Here is a 22,315-nt window from a genome sequence, read left to right on the forward strand (position 1 = left end):
CCTGAATTCCCTATCAGTTTATCAGTGACAATCTTATTTTTGTCCCCTCATTCCAGTCTTGCTCAACAGCCAAAATATTCTATCTACATTGGCCCCATCAACTTTTTCATAATTTTTAACTCAACGATCAAATTGTTCCTCCTTCTCTTTCCAAGAGAAACGAGCCTTTTCTGGCTCCTCAAAGTCTACAAACCTGACCATTGCATTTTTTTTTTTAAAATAAAAGGCATACAGCACAGTAACAGGCCTTTCTGAATCATGCCCCTGCCACCCAATTACACCAAATTAACCTACAACCCTGTATGTTTTGAAGAGTGGGAGGAAACCAGAGCACCCGGACGAAAGCCATACAGACAAGGGGAAGAACTTACAATCTCCCTACAGACAGCGCAGGATTCAAACCTTGGCACTGGCACAGTGTTGAGCTAACCACTACACTAACTCTGCCACCCTTTGTTAACATTATTTAGAACTCTGGATGCCAGACAATTTGAAATAGCTGCATCAGACATGAGAAGAGAGCAGCAGGTTGGACTGGACTGCACAGAGGGTGGGATGAGCAGCTAGGGCAGGAGTCTCCAAAGTGCTTGACATTGACCCCTGGGGGTAGATGGGATGATTCAAGAGGTTGATAAATGCCGGGGGGGGGGGGTGGGGGTGGTGAGGGGTCCATTGAACTTTTCCGGTGGAAAGCAGGGGCAGATCAATGGAAAATAGCACCCATGGCAGTGGTGGCCAACCTCTTGAGAGAGCGGACCTTGATGGCCACCATGTTGTATTTGGCTCCGGCCTTTGAATAAATTGAGAGCGAATGGGAGGACGGACTAAACCTAGAGGAAAAATGCAAGTGCTCTTTGTGCCTTTGGTAGCGCTCCCCCGCCTGCACCACCACTACCACCCACACCACCCCCCCTCCCCCCAGCGCCAGGATGACATGCCTAGAAGTATTCCATGAAGGGGTCGATGGAATGTATTCCTTCTCTTCCACACCCCCTACCATTGGTTACGACCTCTATATTCCCAATCTCGGAATCATGTCTGCCCTTCCTATACTCCTTCCCCATCCATCAATCGAGAGACTTAACAGACATGACTATTCTATAACACCCAACACTCACCTGGATCTAATCCCTGACTCAGGGGACACCTGAGCTAGGGTAACTTGCAGTGAGGATTCAAGAATACAGTGTGTTAATTAGGACTAAATAAACATGCCAGGATGCCAGAATTATGCTTTTGCTGGGGTTAGGTCTCAGGGATGGAAACTAATTGGGAGGATTTTCAACAGTAACTTTAATTTTAGATTGAAACATTTTTGGAAACTGTGATTTACAAATTTGTGTCTAGCCTGTGTGCAACAGGTAAAGTGCAAAAAAACATGATTGCCCCAGACTGAACATGAATGGGACCAGTGAGTTGAGGTAAATTTAAAAGATGAACTTAATCATGGTTATTTTTCCTTATACTCACATCACTTGCCAAACTTCCAACTTTCATACAATGTATTGTGCGCCTGTCCATGCCAACACCTTCATAGTGACCTTTCACTTGATTTTGGTAGTTTTCCTTGTACTTGAACTTTATAAGGAATAGAAAAAATTAATAGATTTATTTCATGTTTCTATCACATACTCACAAACTACTTAACCAGTATAAATGACTTGTATCAAAACTTTAAGACACAGTTGTTTGCCATTACTATATACTTAAAGCAATTTATTAAAAAATCAGTGCTGGAAATACTTAAAGATACAGGGCATTGTTAATATTTCTGGTAATTGACCTTACATTAAAACCATGTAATGTTGTTTCAAATTACAGAGAAAGGGAAGAAAAGAAAGGGCATGTCTGTGATGTACATGTCAGAGAGACTGGACGACAAGTGTTGGTGGCACTGGCTGAGAGTGGGTGGCGAAGATTTGAGTTGTTAACTTGATATGATGTCAGAAAGAAACTAAAATATAGAACAAAAGGACAGAAGGAGAGTCTGGAAATATAACCTGTGTAAGATTGAAGGGATTGGTGAAAATATTCAATAAACTAACTGTGGTGGAACACTGTAATATATGCCTTGTACTGGTTGGCCCGTCCCTGATACTGTAACTCCTCCCCCTTCAAGATTCCTAATAAAGGCGGCACCGCCCAATCCCCTCCCTCAGTACTGCCTTGGATTCGGACCAACAGCATGTAAACATGCCTGCAGGTTTACAGCGATTAAAGTCTGTTAATCTCAACTTCTGATCTATCAGATAGCACCAGACTAACATAAATTATGTCAAAGAATAATTTCTAATATTATAACTAAATACAAGAAACATGACAATCATCCAACCATTTAGTCTCAAATAACTGGCCTTTCTTGTTTATATCTGAATTGATCAGTTCCAGCAATTCTTTTTCCATCTTTTTTTTCCCCTCAATTCTTTCTCCTTCATTTATTCATTCTCCATTTCTATCTCCTCCAGATAGATAATCTCCAACACACATCTGCTCTCGGCTGATATGACCATGACTGTATCGATTAATCTCTCTGGCTCCGTGCTGAGATGGACTTTCCTTTTATTTTTGCACTCCTCTTGCTTTTTTTTTGTAACTTTTTGCTTTCAATTTTTTTCTCAGTTTTGATGAAAGGTCATCAAACTGGTTCTGTCACCTGCAGGATTTGTCTATGCCCTTCCTATCCATAGATCTGTTCAACAGTCTTTTGAATTTCAAAATTGTGTACACTTCTACAGTTACTGTCTAACATGATAACCTAACATGATTGCTACTTGCACCAGTACAAGGCATATATTAGTGTTCCACCACAATTAGTTTATTGAATATTTTCACCATCCCTTCAATCTTACACAGGTTATATTTCCAGACTCTCCTTCTGTGCTTTTGTTCTATAATTTAGTTTCTTTCTGACATCATATCAAGTTAATAACTCAAGTCTTCGCCACCCACTCTCAGCCAGTGCCACCAACACTTGTCGTCCAGTCTCTCTGACATGTACATCACAGACATGCCCTTTCTTCCCTTTTTCTGTAATTTGAAACAACATTACATGGTTCTGATGCAAGGTCAATTACCAGAAATATTAACAATGCCCTGTATCTTTAAGTATTTGTGAATATAACTGCACTAGTCCAGCTATGAAGGAGTTTTCTGAATTCATCTGCAAACCCTCACTAATTTATAAAGTATAGAATCCATGCCACAGTGGGGTGATTTACCCTGCATTGGCTTAATTATATGGCTACAAAATTGTGGAGAAGGGACAGAAATACGAGATGCAGGTACATCAAGTCTGGAAATATTCAATAAACTAATTGTAGTGGAACACTGTAATATATGCCTTGTACTGGTTGGCCCGTCCCTGATACCGTAACTCCTCCCCCTTCAGGATTCCTAATAAAGGCGGCACCGCCCAATCCCCTCCCTCAGTACTGCCTTGGATTCGGGCCAACAGCATGTAAACATGCCTGCAGGTTTACAGCGATTATAGTCTGTTAATCCTGACTTCTGATCTATCAGGTCTAATTGATAGCACCAGACTAACATAGGGTGGTATACCAATTATGTCAAAGAATAATTTCTAATATTATAATTAAATACAAGAAACATGACAATCATCCAACCATTTAGTGTCAGCAGTAACAATTTTAGATGACTCACATTGCTTGTAAACTTAGATATCTTAGCAATATTCTTGAATTGAGGTGTCTCACAGTAGTTAATGCTGTGACCTTTAGATGGATCTAGGTTCTTCTTGTACGCTATCTGAAATAGTTATAAATAAAATAGTTAATAGGAATGTGAAGTATTATTTGATCAGAGACAAGGAAATGCTTTTTCCATTTACAAGAAAATCAAAATGAGATTTTAGAACCACAGTTTCAAGAATCCAGTATTCAGTCATAGTATAAATTTGGCAAGCAAAACAGATGTGCTCGAGTTTCATGTCAATTGGAGAATCACTTATGCTCTCAAAACAAGGCATTAAGATCAATTGTATTTTCTTTTAGTTTTTCCATTTCCTTTTTATTAGTATATATTCCTCCACATTCCTGACACTTCCTCAATTGATGAATTATCGACACGTTTGTCATACCCAAATCTGCCTCTACGCATATAAACGTCTCCCCATTTTTTTATTGATCAACCAGGCAGATGCCATCTCTTTGGTCCTTCAATCAGCCCTGGAACATTTGGAATTGAAGGGCACCTATGTCAAACTATTTTCATTGTCTATAGCTCCACCTTCGACATATTGTGCTGAACAAACTCATTCCTAAACTTTTTCACCTTAACCTCAGCCCACTTTTCTGCAACTAGATGCTCAATTTCCTGTCACACAGACCACAATCAGTAATAACTGGTGCAAGTAACTTGTCTAAAATTATTCTCAAGTCCAGAATCCCACATCCATAAGATGGCAGATAACACCAGTGTCATTGTCAGGATCCCCAACAGCAATGAGTGGGAATATAGAAGGGAGATAGAGGAACTATTGGCTTGGTACCAGAACAACAACCCCCATTAATGTCAGCAAGACTAAAAAGTTGGACATTGCTGCACCATTCAAAGTATTCCTGTCAGAGTGCACCCCACTGTGTGGTACAGGAAAGGCACCACTCAAGACACTGCAGAGAGTTATGAATGCAGCTCAGACCATCACACGATGCAAGTCTAGCACTTTGTGACAATAAGTCTCAGTACCTATCCAAGGACCGTCAAATTCTTGTCAAAAATCTTGAAAACGTCATACTTAGATATCAGCTAAATATAGTACATCAGCTAATTTAGATCATTTCAACCATGCAACAATGTTCTATCCACACTGCACTACTACACCAAACATGTCAGGGAATTCTTTACAACAGCTCTCTCCTTCCTCCAAACTATACTCACCGACATCAACCTTGAACCCTACAACCCATTCTTACAACAAAGCTGTAAATCGAACAGCACCTCTTCCTCACCAAGGAACTTTCGAGATTCCGATAGGTAGAGTTTTGGACTGGCACAGGCTTGAGGATATGATCTACTTTTCCCTACTATTCCACCAACTCTCAGGTTTTAAATTTACAAACTAAACAGGGTCATGTCAAATATTTGGGCACGGATCGACAAGGTTCACTGGCCAAAACCTCAACATCGAAAAGTCAAAGTTAATCGACAAGCTGCAGCAAGCACTGTGGCAATTTAGGTGCTGGACAATTCTTTACATAATAAGCAATTCTTGGTTGGGGCAAACACTTGAAGCCCACATTCATTATGGGGTAAACTTTACTGCACCTCGTATTTTATGGCACTGCTCTTAAATCAAATACTGATTTGACCAGAGTCTATTCAACCTCTGACATCAGATGGAATCAGGAGTTAGAAACCTGAGTTAATAGGCTATTATTAATATAGCAACTAAGGAGTGGTAATTATTCAATGTATATTTAATCTCATTATGCTTACTGGAGATAAAGATTAAGGTTTCAGGCATAGCTCATAAAAATCAGATATACATTACCAGTAATATTGGTCCAAACTGTCATTAAAAATACTTGAAAACCCTAACCTTAATGTGCGATTCACAACAAATCAATAAAACTGTAAACATTCTTCATTTAATAACTTTTTTTTTTAAACTTACAGAAACAGTTCTAATTTTTTTGCCAGTAGTTGGAAAAATCCACAAGCAATTAAGTTCTTTTACCTCGCTGACAAGTTTGTTAACTTCCTGGGAACGTTTCATAGCCAAGTTCTCCTCAGCTGTTATTGTATGGTAATGGGCTGACCCTTTCAACTTTGTAAGATCTTTCTTATACTTTATCTGCAATATTGAAGGAAATTACATCTTAAACAATGACTTAATCATACGCATTGGTATCTGAAAACCTTGGCGTCAGCATAATGCTTACAATATCACGTTTTAAATATCAGCAACAAGCACTTTTATTTACATCCTTCAATGTTCCTACCTTGTATTTATTCTGCTTAATAAGCTCCCTCAAAAACGACTTCCTGCATGTCATTTTTATTTTCTTCAGGAATGAGAATGAAAGGCAAAGCTTCAAAGCTCAGAACACAATTAAGTTTTCAAAAATAGCAGTGAAGGTTAGTCAGGATCTGAGCTAGGACAATCAAAACAGGAGTAAGCCACCTGGCCCATTGAGCTAGATATGCCATTTAATAAGATTACAAGTAATCTGCCATAGACTCAGCTCGATCTTCCCCCCCCCCCCCCCCCCATAACATTTAAATCTCCCACTGTGCAAAAACTATCTCACTGTGACTTAAATACATTTAATGAAGAAGTCCCTATTGCTTCCACGGGTAGAGAATATACAGATTCTCTCTTCTGGGAAAGCAAAATCTGCTCCTCATCTCCATCCTAAGTCTGCTCCCCTGAATCTTGAGGCTATATCTCGCCTTTACCTTATCTATCACTTTATATAGGATCTGCTCTCATTCTTCTGAATTCCAATGAGCATAGTCACAGATGACTCAATTTCTCCTTATTGGCTTACCGCTTCATCTCTGGAATCTATCTGGTCAACGTCCTCTGCATTGCTTCCAAAAGCCAATCGATCCTTTCTCAAGTACTAAGACCAGAACTGCAAACAGTATTCCAGCTGCATATCACCAATGCCCTGTATAGTTTCAGCAAACCTCCCTGTTCTTAAAATCAATCCATCTAGCAATAAAGGCCGATGTTCCATTGGCCTTCTTGATATCTATTGCACCTACAAACCAACATTTCATGACTCATGCATAAGCACTCCCAAGTCCACTGCAATCTTTCATCATTTAAGTAATAATCTAATCTATAATTTTTCCTTCCAAAGTGGATGACCTCGCAAAGACAAATATTGTCCTCCATCTGCCAGGCCCTTGCCCACTCACTTAACTCATCCATATCTCTCTTCAGATTCTCCCCATCTCTGCATAATTTTCCTTGCCACTCAATTTAACGTCATCAGCAAAGGTAGATACTCTCCTCTTCCAAACTGTCAATATACATCATGAACAGTTGTCATACCAGCATCGACCCTGCAGCACTCTGCTCACCACTGATCACCAATCAAGGAAATATTCATTTTTCCTAATTCACCACATTCTATTGGTCAACCATTTCTCTATCATGCATTGTCCACCAAATCTCTATTTTATGCTTCATCATCTTATCTGTAAATATTTTATGTGCCTCCTTATTGAATACCTTCTGGAAATCCAAGTTTACAACATCTTTTTTTTTCCTTCCCTTCTATACACTGCACTCATTTTATCCTTGAAGAGCTCCAGTAAATTAGTCCAGCACAAATCTGCACTTCCTCAGTTCACATTGGATTTTCCAGATAAAACAATTCCTAACCAATGTTTACTGTTTCTTCCTTAATTAAAACAAACACATCTATTATATACTTTAGTTCTTTCAGGACTTTGAGATGCATTCCATCAGGACCAGGAGATATCAATTTTTAGACCTACTAGCTTGCTCAGCAACATCTCTTCAGTTATAGCATTTGTATTGAGATCCTCACTCCAATTGTATCCTTAACATCTCTCTTAGGTATGTTAGAGGTATCTTCCAATTATAAAGACTGACACAAGATAGGGGTTCAAGGCCTTGGCCATTTCCACTTTACTCAATATTAATTTCCCATTCTTATCTTTCTCTGTTTTATATAACCATAAAAATTTGAAAGTTGTCAGAAGCGTATGGAAGGAAGATATTCCACTGCTTTCATGTCCTGGGAATGAGTTTGATTCCGAGACTGACAGAGGAGGATATAGTAGAAAGAGGAAATAAGATGGTGTGTTTGGTTCTCAGATAAAGCACACGAGGAATGTTTAGAGAGATAATAACCATGGTGATATTGGCTGTAGATTGCCGAGTGCAACAAAATAATGTTGTATCATAAATCAAGAGAGCAAAATTTAGGTTTATCAACAACTCTTTTAAATACTTCTTGGCAAATTGTAATCTGGCCATCTTGTTTCTGTGGCTAACTAGTGGTTTGCATCTTGCAGCATAGCCTCTTATTTCTGTTCATGAAGTCTTCTGTGAACAGTAGTCATTGACACATCCAGACCTTCCTCCTGAAAAGGGTTTCTGATCTGTCAGACGTAGGTTTGGCAACTTTTCTTTACTAATGATGAGAATTCCTCTGTCAACAGCGGCAGAGATCTTGGAGTTCCAGTTCCTTTGCGATTATTTGGCTTAGTAGTACGCTCTTTCTTCTTAATGATGTTCCAAACAGTTGATTTTGGTGATTCTAAGGTTTTGGTGATGTTTTATTCTTGTTTTTCAGCCTCATAATGGCTTCTTTCACTTTCATTGCCACCACACTGGTCCTCATGTTGAAAAATGGCAACTACAGACTCCAAAGGTGATCAAAAGCTCAGAAGCAAGCCTAGCTCTCTTATACCTGCACCAGTGAAGCAATTGAACACACCTGAGTACTCACAAACACCTGTGTAACCATATGTCCCAAAGATTATGGTACCCTAAAATAAGGGGTATATTTATAAAAACTGCTGTAATTTCTACATGGTGAAACCAAAATGAATATAAATAACCGAATAAAATCTGGAATGTTTAATTGCATGTTGTTTGATTATAAATTTAAAACTGTGGAGCATTGGGGCAAATAAAGGAGAAAAAAGTGTCTTCATTCCAAAACATTATGGAGGGCACTGTATAAATTAGATGAATTGAGAAAAGAATGGTACATATTCAAGTTTGGAGACATCTTGAAATTCAAATGTTGTTCAGCATGTTAAAGATTAAAGTACAATTTTGATGATAACAGAAAGCAACTGTTGCAACTTGACATCAGAAAAAGTCGGAGTGATCAAAATTAGGGTAATGGTGCTGGAAATTATCAACCTCAGGTTGTGCTATGTCTCCACCAGTCACCCTGGTGATTTCCCGCATTCTCACCAGTGTAGAAAGACAATAAATGCTCACGATGCTTCAGGGACATAGATCTCACAAATGCAAGGCTACAGGCAAATAATGCCGTATTGATCTTGTTCTCATTTGTCAGAGAGGACACAGAAACCTGAATAACTACATTTTCTCACTCTAATCACATGACCACTCTAGAATTGACAATTTCCCCTCCCTTCAATGTGTACATCTGTCAGATAGTGCACTAATTTTTTTTTTAGATTCTACACCTAATTCTGTACTTTTTGATTTTTACCGGAAACTGCACAACAGAGGACATCTGTACAAAACAAACAGGAAAGTTCAGGTGATTTTTTTCTTCCCCCCCCACCCCCCCCCCCCCCCCAACACATAGAGAGCTGTGGGAGCCTGGAAAGCATTGTCAGGAGTGCTGGTGGAGGTTGGAACAATAGGGGCATTTAAGAGACTCTTAGAAAGGCACATGGATGAATGAAAATTAGAGTGGACAAGTTAAGGAGGATTTCTTTTTTTGGGTAGGTATACATGAGCACAAGAGCCTGTACAGTACTGCAATGTTCTAGGTTTCCCACACCAAATACTTACATCACTTGCAAGATCATTGGCTCTCTTGGCATTATAGTATGCTGGTGTAATCATGGCAGGGAAACTCCCTTTCCCCTGAATTTCCTCAAAATCAACAGAGAATTCAGGCTGTCAGAGAGGGAGAAAAATGTAGTAAGTTCATCCCTATTGGCAATTACATTTAAATTGAATTGTTATTGTTAAGTTTACAGTGAAAACAGTGCAAAACTTTGTGTGTATGCCATTTAGACAAGTCAAATAGTGCAAAAGTAAAACAGAAAGTTACAATAAAACACATTCAAGGTCTAGTGTCACACAAGACAAAAGAGTAGGGTATCATGTTAGCTGAAAAGTGCACTTCATTGGTAAAACACCTATAATTGGGTGCAGTGCTAATTTTTTCTAGGTGCCGGAGCTTACCAAAAACAGCAACAAGAAGGTGTCGCAAGACCTGGCCTTGACAGTGTTGTATGATTGAGACCGAACGGTAGGACGAGGGTAAATGTTCCTTGTTCCTTCCAGAATAGCATTCAGTGTGTGTGTGTTGGGGGGGTGGGGGGGGAAAGAAAGAAGGCACAGAGTGGAGCAGCGGTACTGGAGTGATGAGGGCCGGAGCAGCCCACTTGAGGGCCAGTGGGTCTAGGTGGGAGAAATTGTTCGGCATGGACTAGAAGGGCCGAACTGACCTGTTTCTGTACTGTAAATGGCTATAAGCCAATGCACTAACTCTTCTTCTTTTCCAGTCAAAGTGATAGCAACAATTTTTTTTAAAAATCAATGCATTCAAAGTTATCTGTCTGTTCAATTTCCACCTGAATAATCCAGTATCTTCACCGACTAGTGTCCTATTATGTTCCCCCATAATCAGTCAGCAGTCTTTGTTAAAAAAAAATCCATATTCTGAAAACCACATTCTTTAAAGAAAGTGTCCACTTACACAGAAGTTTAGTAACACAAAAAAAATTTGGAAGATTTTTTTTAATTAAAAGGAATTCATGACAAGAGCTCATTTACTGGTGTACTTTGCCTTGTTTGCTGATCGTCCTGTTCTAGATGATTATTCATTCAATTCGAAACAATATTAGGACATAATAAACAGCTAATACCAGTGCTTTTGATATACAATTGTGTTTGTTGGGGCTCCCCAGCTAGAAGCCTGACCTCAGTAATATTTCCCTATTACCACAGGCTGCTCCTGTCCTGCTTCCTTTGGTTGATGCCAGGGTCAAGTCTTAGGACATTGGGTGACAATTCCCTTTTGGGATACCACTGCAGAGTTAGAAAGAATTCCAGCTTCTCCTGGGAACATTTGGTTTCCATTTTGATTTGATTTTCAAAGAAATTTGCTTTTTTGGTGACAGACACTGCTTTAGCTGCAGAGGCTTTTAAAGGATCCTGAATGAAACCATCCCAGCTCCTGTTGCACTCTCCAATATCAAACTGGGCATGAAGATTTCAAATAGTCTCAGGAGCAAAATTTACCTCAAACAAAAAGGCACGTGTCCCGTTTCAGCTAAATTCCAGAAACAACAAAAAAAATCTTACAGAGTTGGAATGGAAGTATTTCAAGTTAAAAAAAAATACTCAAGGAAACTGAAAAATGGGTTTATCACTAACTGAGGGCAGGGAATCGATCATCTAAACTGTACACTTTAATTAAAAGCAGTTAAATAATTCAGATGATCAAGAAAATATAGAGAGATTCAACATTGCCTTTTACTGCCTCACCAACCTGATTATACTTTACAGAATTCTCTCTTCTCATGGCCACTTCAGCACCTGCTGCCTGGCTCCAATTTTCCTTAATGTCCTTCTCATAGTTTTCAGAGTGTTGGAACTGGTATGCAAAATTAAAGAGAAAATGAACAAAGTTTCAAGTATAGACTGAAGTAAAAAAAAAAAAAAAAAAAAAAATCAGAAAATTAGGAACACTCCTCTGGTTAAGAAAACACCTATACACATTGACATTTCAGAAATGGTCTTTCACTATATTTCTGGGTTTGCTTTTGTTCTCCTACTTCAAAAAAAAAACAAATATTGAGACTTTGAAGCATTAATTTTAACTATTAATCATTTAAAATAAATTATATTTGATTGTTTGTACTTGTTTTTTTTTAATCTAAGTGGTGTCCAGAATTCAAGCAACTAGAAAAAAAAAGCAAAATAAAGTTTTTAAAAATTAAAATAAGTAAAAAATATTTAATTTTAAAATTTTAAAAAGTAAATGTTCTCTGAAATAACCCATAAACTTTTGGTCAAGTTGGGAGCAAATATTCAGCCAGCGGAGAACCTTGGCCGTGCTTTTCTCGTAGCAGTTGTTTGAATAAAGTTGTGTGAAACAGTGTGCCCAGGATGAAGAGCTGGTTGATGCCCCTCGCCGTTGGGAGGTGACTCTCTTAAAGTGCCTCCTTATCCCTGCTTGCAAAGAGTCAACCTAGTCAGAGGCTTTATCTGTAAACTTGGTGGGGGGGGGGGGGTGTTAATTATCTATAATGTTATTGTTCATCTTTTAGGTGGATCCGCGGAGAGAGGGAACCTACAGATGCAGTAACGGTTAAAAAAAAATTCAGAGTGTGGTTGAAAATCAAGTAAAATACTTTAAGGTTTAGATTTTCATGCAAGTGAAGTTTGCTCAGTGTGACTACAGTATAGTGTTTTTGTCTTTTGAACAGTTTATTCTTGATGCAGGTCCATTAGATAGGCATTGCAGGAGTAATTCTCAAGCAACTGCAAAATACACTTACCAGCATCTAACATTCCCATAGCTGGTGGATACCAAGAGTTTGACTGTATATTTAGATTCAGATTACTGCAGATTATAATTTGGATTCAGCTATGTGATGTATGCTATACATGCTGAAGTAAACTGGCAGTACAAGTCCACAAAATTCACAGAATCATTTCCAGCCCTAGTGACCTCAAATCGTGAGATTAGCAAACCATGATTCCATTTTATGACAATTCTCTACTTAATGGAAGTTGTCATCAGAAGGTGGTCTGTATTCAGTCACAAATCAGCCTGCAGCTGACGTGGACATTTACCCCCTCCATAAATCTTCGTCCGCAAAGCCAAGCCAAAGAAGAGTTAATTCTCTTGAATACAACTCATTTAAAATATGTTTTAATTGGCCTTTTGATGGCAGCTTCTTACTTTTTACTTTGGCTTGGCTTCGCGGACGAAGATTTATGGAGGGGGTAAAAAGTCCACGTCAGCTGCAGGCTCGTTTGTGGCTGACCAGTCCGATGCGGGACAGGCAGACACGATTGCAGCGGTTGCAAGGGAAAATTGGTTGGTTGGGGTTGGGTGTTGGGTTTTTCCTCCTTTGCCTTTTGTCAGTGAGGTGGGCTCTGCGGTCTTCTTCAAAGGAGGCTGCTGCCCGCCAAACTGTGAGGCGCCAAGATGCACGGTTTGAGGCGTTATCAGCCCACTGGCGGTGGTCAATGTGGCAGGCACCAAGAGATTTCTTTAGGCAGTCCTTGTACCTTTTCTTTGGTGCACCTCTGTCACGGTGGCCAGTGGAGAGCTCGCCATATAATACGATCTTGGGAAGGCGATGGTCCTCCATTCTGGAGACGTGACCCATCCAGCGCAGCTGGATCTTCAGCAGCGTGGACTCGATGCTGTCGACCTCTGCCATCTCGAGTACCTCAACGTTAGGGGTGTGAGCGCTCCAATGGATGTTGAGGATGGAGCGGAGACAACGCTGGTGGAAGCGTTCTAGGAGCCGTAGGTGGTGCCGGTAGAGGACCCATGATTCGGAGCCGAACAGGAGTGTGGGTATGACAACGGCTCTGTATACGCTTATCTTTGTGAGGTTTTTCAGTTGGTTGTTTTTCCAGACTCTTTTGTGTAGTCTTCCAAAGGCGCTATTTGCCTTGGCGAGTCTGTTGTCTATCTCATTGTCGATCCTTGCATCTGATGAAATGGTGCAGCCGAGATAGGTAAACTGGTTGACCGTTTTGAGTTTTGTGTGCCCGATGGAGATGTGGGGGGGCTGGTAGTCATGGTGGGGAGCTGGCTGATGGAGGACCTCAGTTTTCTTCAGGCTGACTTCCAGGCCAAACATTTTGGCAGTTTCCGCAAAGCAGGACGTCAAGCGCTGAAGAGCTGGCTCTGAATGGGCAACTAAAGCGGCATCATCTGCAAAGAGTAGTTCACGGACAAGTTTCTCTTGTGTCTTGGTGTGAGCTTGCAGGCGCCTCAGATTGAAGAGACTGCCATCCGTGCGGTACCGGATGTAAACAGCGTCTTCATTGTTGGGGTCTTTCATGGCTTGGTTCAGCATCATGCTGAAGAAGATTGAAAAGAGGGTTGGTGCGAGAACACAGCCTTGCTTCACGCCATTGTTAATGGAGAAGGGTTCAGAGAGCTCATTGCTGTATCTGACCCGACCTTGTTGGTTTTCGTGCAGTTGGATAATCATGTTGAGGAACTTTGGGGGACATCCGATGCGCTCTAGTATTTGCCAAAGCCCTTTCCTGCTCACGGTGTCAAAGGCTTTGGTGAGGTCAACAAAGGTGATGTAGAGTCCTTTGTTTTGTTCTCTGCACTTTTCTTGGAGCTGTCTGAGGGCAAAGACCATGTCAGTGGTTCCTCTGTTTGCGCGAAAGCCGCACTGTGATTCTGGGAGAATATTCTCGGCGACACTAGGTATTATTCTATTTAGTAGAATCCTAGCGAAGATTTTGCCTGCAATGGAGAGCAATGTGATTCCCCTGTAGTTTGAGCAGTCTGATTTCTCGCCTTTGTTTTTGTACAGGGTGATGATGGTGGCATCACGAAGATCCTGAGGCAGTTTACCTTGGTCCCAACAAAGCTTGAAAAACTCATGCAGTTTGGCATGCAGAGTTTTGCCGCCAGCCTTCCAGACTTCTGGGGGGATTCCATCCATATCTGCTGCTTTGCCACTTTTCAGTTGTTCGATTGCCTTATATGTCTCATCCAGGGTGGGAACCTCATCCAGCTCTAGCCTTAGGGGCTGTTGAGGGAGCTGGAGCAGGGCGGAATCTTGGACTGAGCGGTTGGTACTGAAAAGAGATTGGAAGTGTTCTGACCATCGGTTGAGGATGGAGATCTTGTCGCTGAGGAGGACTTTGCCGTCTGAGCTGCGCAGCGGGCTTTGGACTTGGGGTGAGGGGCCGTACACAGCCTTTAGAGCCTCGTAGAAACCCCTGAAGTCGCCAATGTCCGCGCTGAGCTGTGTTCGTTTGGCGAGGCTAGTCCACCACTCATTTTGGATCTCCCGGAGTTTGCGCTGAAGATGGCTGCATGCGCGACGGAAGGCTTGTTTTTTCTCTGGACAGGACGGCTTTGTAAGGTGAGCCTGGTGGGCAGCTCGCTTCTTTGCCAGCAGCTCCTGGATTTCCTGGCTGTTTTCGTCAAACCAGTCCTTGTTTTTCCTGGAGGAGAAGCCCAGTACCTCTTCAGTGGATTGCAGTATGGTAGTCTTCAACTGATCCCAGAGGGTTTCAGGGGACGGGTCCGTGAGGCGGGTTGCATCGTCGAGCTTTGCTTTGAGGTTTGCCTGGAAGTTTCCTCTCGCTTCGTCTGACTGCAGTTTTCCAACATTGAACCTCTTTCTGGGGGCTTTATTGTTCCTGGGCTTTGGCTTGAAGTGAAGGTTGAGCTTGCAGCGAACCAGCCGGTGGTCAGTGTGGCATTCCGCGCTAGGCATGACCCTGGTGTGGAGCACGTCTTGTTTGTCACTTTCTCGCACCAGGATGTAGTCCAGGAGGTGCCAGTGTTTGGATCGGGGATGCATCCAGGTGGTCTTAAGGCTGTCCCTCTGCTGAAAAAGGGTGTTTGTAATGACAAGCCGCTGTTCTGCGCAGAGCTCCAACAGGAGGCGCCCATTGTCGTGGCACTTGCCGACGCCATGCTTGCCCAGGATTCCTGGCCAGGTTTCTGAGTCTTTGCCGACACGAGCGTTGAAGTCGCCCAGGATGACAACCTTGTCGGCTGTAGGGGTACGTTGGATGAGGTTGCGCAGGTCGGTGTAGAACTTGTTCTTTTCTGCTGGTTCCGCCTGGAGGGTTGGAGCATAGACACTGATGAGGGTGATGTGACGCTTGTTTTGAAGTGGGAGTCGCATGGACATGATTCGGTCCGAGAGGCCTGTCGGAAGGTTTTCGAGTTTGGAGGCAATGAAGCTCTTGACCATGAAGCCTACACCAGATAGGCGTCGTTCATCCGAAGGCTTGCCAGACCAGTAGAGTGTGTAGCCCGCGCCGCGTTCTTGGAGGCTGCCTACATCTGCCAGGCGGACTTCACTGAGAGCGGCTATGTCGATGTCAAGTCTGAGGAGTTCATGTGCAATGAGGGCAGACCGACGTTCAGGTCGGTGGCTGTCAGTCTTGTCTAGCATGGTTCTGATGTTCCAGCATGCTAGCTTGAGTTTGTGAGCATCTTTTGAGGGGGAGGACGTGGAGGGGGAGGACGTGGAGGGGGAGGACGTGGAGGGGGAGGACGTGGAGGGGGAGGACGTGGAGGGGGAGGACGTGGAGGGGGAGGACGTGGAGGGGGAGGACGTGGAGGGGGAGGACGTGGAGGGGGAGGACGTGGAGGGGGAGGACGTGGAGGGGGAGGACGTGGAGGGGGAGGACGTGGAGGGGGAGGACGTGGAGGGGGAGGACGTGGAGGGGGAGGACGTGGAGGGGGAGGACGTGGAGGGGGAGGACGTGGAGGGGGAGGACGTGGAGGGGGAGGACGTGGAGGGGGAGGACGTGGAGGGGGAGGACGTGGAGGGGGAGGACGTGGAGGGGGAGGACGTGGAGGGGGAGGACGTGGAGGGGGAGGACGTGGACCTGTCCTCGGGCCTGCGCAAAGGAGCTTTTAGGTGGAGTGCAGTGCGCGCAGTACTGGCCCCACCCTTTACACCCATGGTTCGTGTGCCGTGGCCAAGCAAGCTGGGACGTGGCAGCGAGGTCCTTGAGTCGTAGGTTTTATATCGGAGTGGCCTTCTCCTATGCAGGTTTCTTACCCTTCTTAAAGGTCCTTTAAACACTCTTGGCTCATGGCTTGGCATCCTGAAAAACAGGTTGTGTGTCCCAACTGAAGTTAGCCACAATTAAATCTAGTAAATAGTGTGTAACAAATGTTTAGATCCACATTGGCAGAGATAAATGGCATCTTTCAGACACATGGCTGGACATAACAATTGGCTCATTTGCAGCCGAATTGAGTGTGCCAATGTCACATGCCAGAAACAGACATAGTGGTATCAAATTGGAGGGATAACTTCTTAAAATTGACTATGTCATACAAAGAAAATCAGTGAATTTCACCAAACCCAACTGACTTTAGGTAACAAATGTTGGCTATGATAATAATCCAGATCCAACTTACAAATATCAATGTGCTATTAAAGTTATAAATTGTGTTTTCACCAATAATATAAACCAATCAATGTGCTTTACAATAAATAATTGTTATTTGTTGTCTATATCAATGATAATATGATAAATTGGATCAAGTTTGATGATGACACTAAGATTGGAGGCGTTGTGGACAGCGAGGAAGGCTTTCAAAGCTTGAAGAGGGATCTGGACCAAATGAAAATGTGCTTGAAAAATGGCAGATGGAATTTAATGCAGACCAGTGTGAGGTGTTGCATTTTGGAAGGACAAACCAAGGTAGGACATACATCGTAAATGGTAGGGCCCTGAGGAGTACAAAGGAACAAAGTGATCTGGGAATACACATACATAATTACCTGAGAGTGGCATCACGGGCTGTAGAAGACATTGATGAGGCCAAATTTGGAGTATTGTATGCAGTTCTGATCACCTAACTACAGGAAGGATATCAGTAAGATCGAAAGAGTGCAGAGAAGATTTACTAGGATGTTGTCACGTTTCAGGAGTTGAGTTACAGGGAAGGATTAAACAGGTTAAACTTTATTCCTTGGAGTGTAGATTTGGGGAGATTAGATCGAGGTTTCCAAATTTGTGAGGGGTATAGACAGAGTAAATGTGAGTAGGTTATTTCCACTTAGATTTGGAGAGATAAATAGGAGAGGACATGGCCTTAGGGTGAAAATGGAAAGGTTTAGGGGAACATTACGAGGAACTTCTTCACTCAGAAAGTGGTGGGAGTGTTGCAGGCTCACTCAAGTTTTAAAAATAAATTGGATAGATGCATGGATGGGAAAGGTCTGAAGGATTACAGGCTGGGTGCAGGTCAATGGGACTTGCAGAATAATATTTTGGTATAGACTAGAAGGACCGAAAGGCCTTTTTTCTGTGATATAGTGTTCTATGGCTCTAAATAGATATTACAAATATTAATTAAAAATCCAAACAAACTATTTATGCAGCCTTTACGCGTTGCACATGTTACACAAGCAGAAAGATCTTACAGGTTTTATTAAATTTGCATTGATTTCAATTTGAGAGAAATGTATGGCATTTAATCTTAGAAACTTGACAATTTTTCATGTGCCTCAATATTATATTACTCTCTGATTGATCATTCAGAAGGGGGCACCCATTTAAAATTTAATTAGGCTCAAAGAGCACTTTGGAAACAAGTGCTCAAAATAGTATGCTTCAGTACATGGAGAGAAAAAAATTGGTATCAACATTCTCCACCACTGTGGGAATGCTGAACTGTAGGGGTGCATTCCTTCCATTAAAACCTTAGGCTTGTTTCTTTGTGAAGAAAAACAAGTGGGCCATGGCCCTTGTCCAGCTCAATATCCATCTCTCAATCAACATCATTAAAAAGTTTTCTCATTATTACTGCTGTAGGTACAAGTGGAAGAGGGAGACTAATATACCTCATGTTGATCAGATTGCCTGCCATAATTTTTTAAGTGCAGATCTTTCACTTAGATTCTTTTTGCTGAGAAATGCAGCATTGTTTAAATGATAGGAGTGTGACTGATTTTTTTTTTCCAGTGCAACACTAAAGCTGAATTTTACTCTAGCCCAAGAAAGCATAAATTAGGGGAAAAAAATGTTTTTTTTAAATTAATATAATAGTTCATTTCATTAGTTGCAGAAATTGAAAGAACTTTCAATGCTGGCAGGGTATTATTTCAGAAGGCAAAATTCTGAATACAAGCCTAATTATTGACCTGAGTGGAAAGATCAAAAAGTAATTTAAAATGAGTCAGAAAAAAAAGTTCCACGCTAAGCCAATATCGGACTTCAAAGTTTGTGTACCTTTCCTATTGCTTCAATTTGAATGGTTAGAATCCTCCAGATTCATTGAAGCAAAAAGGAACATAATTTTACCACTGTAATGTGTGGTCTCAAGTTACGAGGCATCACGCCACAGCATTCAGTAACTTAAAAGGCTAATTAAATAACATACACATCAATATGTCAAATAAGCTCTTATTTAAAAACAAATATTTTATGCATAAAGAGAATATTCTTGAAATTCAATTCTAATAAATTAGTTCAGCACTTCACTTTATGACTCTAATGTGGCCCTAATTTTAAATCCACAACAGCTTTACAAAAAAATTCTTAGTACTAAGTTACGATCTGAGAATTCTCAGATTAAAATTATAACTGAATGTTTTGTTATGGTCATCTGGCAAATCCAAGACTGATATCAGAAAATGAAGTTTGGAATTGCTTCTAAAAATTCCTCGATTTACAGTGCTTGTTTTCTAACTTTCCCAAGCTCTTGTAGCTGGACTGATTTACAACAGCTTACAAACAAATAAAGAATACACTCACTCGTTTCTTACAGCACACCATGAAGTTGACTTTCTTTATTAAACCCTGGACACAATAATGCATTAGGACTATTGTGGATAGGACTATGAGAAATACAGTTGAACCTTATCATTGGACATGTGAGAAAGTAGAAAAATTTTGGGAAGATCTAAACCAGATATTAAATAAAATTACAGAAAACAATATACCAAAAAACCCAGAGATCTTCCTCCTAAGTAAGATAAAAAACAAAGAATTTGGACTTGATTTGGATGGTGCACAAAAAAGATTTGTTAAGATAGCTCTAGCCGTAGCAAAAAAATGTATTATGTCAATCTGGAAATTAGAAGATAATTTGAGAATACAACAATGGTATATAGAAATGAATAAATGTATTCCATTAGAAAAAATAACATATAATTTAAGAAATAATATTGAAATATTTGAACAAATATGGGAGCCTTACATGAAACACAATAGAGAAAACCTACCGGGGACATTCACCACCTAAATTAACGAAAGGAGAAGGAAATGAAAAGAATTGACTCAGTGGAATTTCTTGTTTGTTTTTATTGAGTGACAACATTGTTTGACTGGTTTAATGTATCTTAGATTTTGTACTTTAAATGGATGGGGAGAGGTAGGGAGGGTGGGATGGGAAGGGGGGGGGGGGGGGAGAAAACAACACTGTATATATTTGAGAAGGAAAATGTATGTATCTTGGTCAATGTGGTTTATGGTATGAAAAATAATTTTTTTTTTTTAAAAAAGAACCTCATCATTAACAGTGAATCCATATTTATTAAACAAAGAGGACACTTTGTGTGTCTTGGAGCTGAAGGCCTTTTCCTGGGAGCAGATGTGGCAGAGGAATTGAGAGAAAGGGATGGTGCCCTGACAAGAGAGAGAGAGTGGGAAGAGGTATTATCCTGGTAGCTGTGAACCAGTAGGTTTGTAATAGATGTTTGTGGATGAAATGGAGACAGACTGGTCAAAGGAGTGAGAGGTGTCAGAAGCCATTCAAGTAAATTTAAGGGCAGGGTGGAAGTTGGCCAAATTAATTAAATTGTCAAGTTCTGCCCAGGTACGGAAGCTAGCACCAATGCAGCTGTTGATGAGGCAAAGGAAGAGTTGAGGAGTGGTACCCAAGTAAGATTGGAACTGGGACTGTTCCACAGACCTGACGAACAGGCGGGTGTACCCATGTGTGTGTCCAGGGCTAAATCATGCATTGGGAGAAGACAGAGGAGAAGGTGTTAAGGGTGAGGACAAGTCTGATAAGGGAAAAATAAGGGGTTGTATTAAAAGAGACACAAGGAAAATGATTGCAATGAACCTGAAAATAGCTGTGATTAAGAATGCAGCAAGCAATGGCCACTTAGAAAATAACATAGGTAAACAATATTTATGTGTTTATATATATGGTACATAAACTAAATTTGTTAAGTGTAACTTCCGCACAAAAATAAAGATAATAAAGAACAAAATCAATAAACTGTAAAAGATTGATAATTAAAATTAATATAAATCTGAAAGCTTCAATTACTCTAGTCTCAAACCATTTTTTCCATTCAGCTTGACTCCATTATAAGCAGAAAGCTACTAGAATGCATGGTTTAAAAAATATCCTTTCACGTTCTGCAAACTGTTTTAATTGCAGGAATTAAAATTCTTTCAAAAGGACAATATGCAGCTGAATAGGGTGCCTTGGAGTACTTGGGGATAAGGTTTCTACTTTCCCCTCCATCTTGGGCCACAAACAGACCCTTCCAGATGAGGTAGAACTTTACATGCACATTGTCCAATTTAACACAGTCAGCGTTGGACCTGTATGAGGTCCGCCCGGCGGAAACTGGTGCGCGAGGTCAGCCTGACAATTACACAAGTAATTGATAAGGATGATTATACCATGTCAGCCTCACAGTCAGGAGGGTATAAGGTCAGCTTGACAATATCAACTATAAAAGGTTCATGACGCTGTTCAAATTAATAACTTGTTCTTGATCAAAGAATTTCTGCTGGAATCCTTTTGTGCATTCAATTCAATCCCATATTCCTGCTCATTTCTTGGAACCCTGAAATGTCGTCCTTCCTGTACCTGCCAAGTTCCTGATTGACCCCACCACACCGAGAGGAAGCGAGTTACAAACATAACCCCTATAGAGAATCGTCCGCCAAGTGGAAAAACCTCTTATTCCTTACATCACCCCATCATCATCTTGAATTGTTCAGTCCAACTTTCTTCCCGAGAACTCGTTGAGTAAACATTTTCTACATTCACCAGGATCGTCGTAGCCTCTCCTGCACTGACTTCAGTTGTTTATTCTTTGCTTGTGTTTATGAAGCCATTTGCTTTATTTCTGCTCCCTCGCTATGCACGAGTTGTTCTATTCCTGCACATCTTCAGACGAAGCCATTTGGTTCATATTATCTCCTCCTGATTCCCTTTAACAAAATGTACCACCTCACATTTCTAGGTATCAAATTTTATTAACAATTTATCTATCCATTCTGACAACCTGTGTCTGCTTGCAATCTAATTACTATTCTCACTGATTACCACAGCTCCAAGTTGTGTTACGTTTTGGGTAACTGGCTCAAATACAAGTCCTGTTACAGCACAGTTCACTCTGGTACTCGGATAAAATTATGGTCACCTATTCATTAATTAAACAACCAAACTATTATAATATTGCAAGACTCAATGGTGATCAATGTTTCTACGAGGTGCAGATATTTGTACATATTGTCCTGCCTCACTCACTGTGGCATGATATGGTGAAGGAATGATCCACCTTATCTTTCAGCAGTACATGGCCTCTAAACTGAAAATAAATCATGATGTAACCCACAGGTCTGAGCCTCATGGCTTAATTAAGAAACAGATCCCTGGGAACAACAAGGCATTATGCAAACTACTTAACATTGACTATACAAACTAAATAAAACTCCCATTACTTACATCACTGACCACATTTTGTTTCTGAGGAACTTGTACAACCTCTGGATTTGCAACATAAGTAGAATACCAACCGTCATCTCCTCCATAAGCAGTCCGATAAGTATTCTTCAATGTTAGAAAAATGAAAAAAAACTATTTTTTTTTAAACAAGGGACAAATTTTAAAATATACAACATAAAATGTCATTAACATACTAAGGTAAATGG

At 41.0% G+C, this 22,315-nt stretch overlaps 1 protein-coding gene across 13 annotated transcripts in view; it reads right to left on the reverse strand.

The window, feature by feature from the left end:
• The window catches only part of nrap (nebulin-related anchoring protein), a 108,945-nt gene that overhangs the window by 66,105 nt on the left and 20,525 nt on the right, over positions 1–22,315 (reverse strand). For 9 of the 13 annotated variants that reach the window (XM_069899961.1, XM_069899958.1, XM_069899964.1 and 6 more), the window contains 6 exons: positions 22,110–22,241; positions 11,211–11,315; positions 9,500–9,607; positions 5,696–5,812; positions 3,661–3,765; positions 1,471–1,578 (listed from right to left, as the gene is read on the reverse strand). In XM_069899961.1, the coding sequence (XP_069756062.1) occupies positions 1,471–1,578; positions 3,661–3,765; positions 5,696–5,812; positions 9,500–9,607; positions 11,211–11,315; positions 22,110–22,241 (675 nt within the window). Of the gene's footprint in view, positions 1–1,470; positions 1,579–3,660; positions 3,766–5,695; positions 5,813–9,499; positions 9,608–11,210; positions 11,316–16,458; positions 16,505–22,109; positions 22,242–22,315 lie in introns of all 13 variants that reach the window. The other 4 variants (XM_069899967.1, XM_069899957.1, XM_069899969.1 and 1 more) reach the window with 4 other exon arrangements.

Source organism: Narcine bancroftii, chromosome 10 (assembly GCF_036971445.1).
Source record: "Narcine bancroftii isolate sNarBan1 chromosome 10, sNarBan1.hap1, whole genome shotgun sequence".
Taxonomy (NCBI): domain Eukaryota; kingdom Metazoa; phylum Chordata; class Chondrichthyes; order Torpediniformes; family Narcinidae; genus Narcine; species Narcine bancroftii.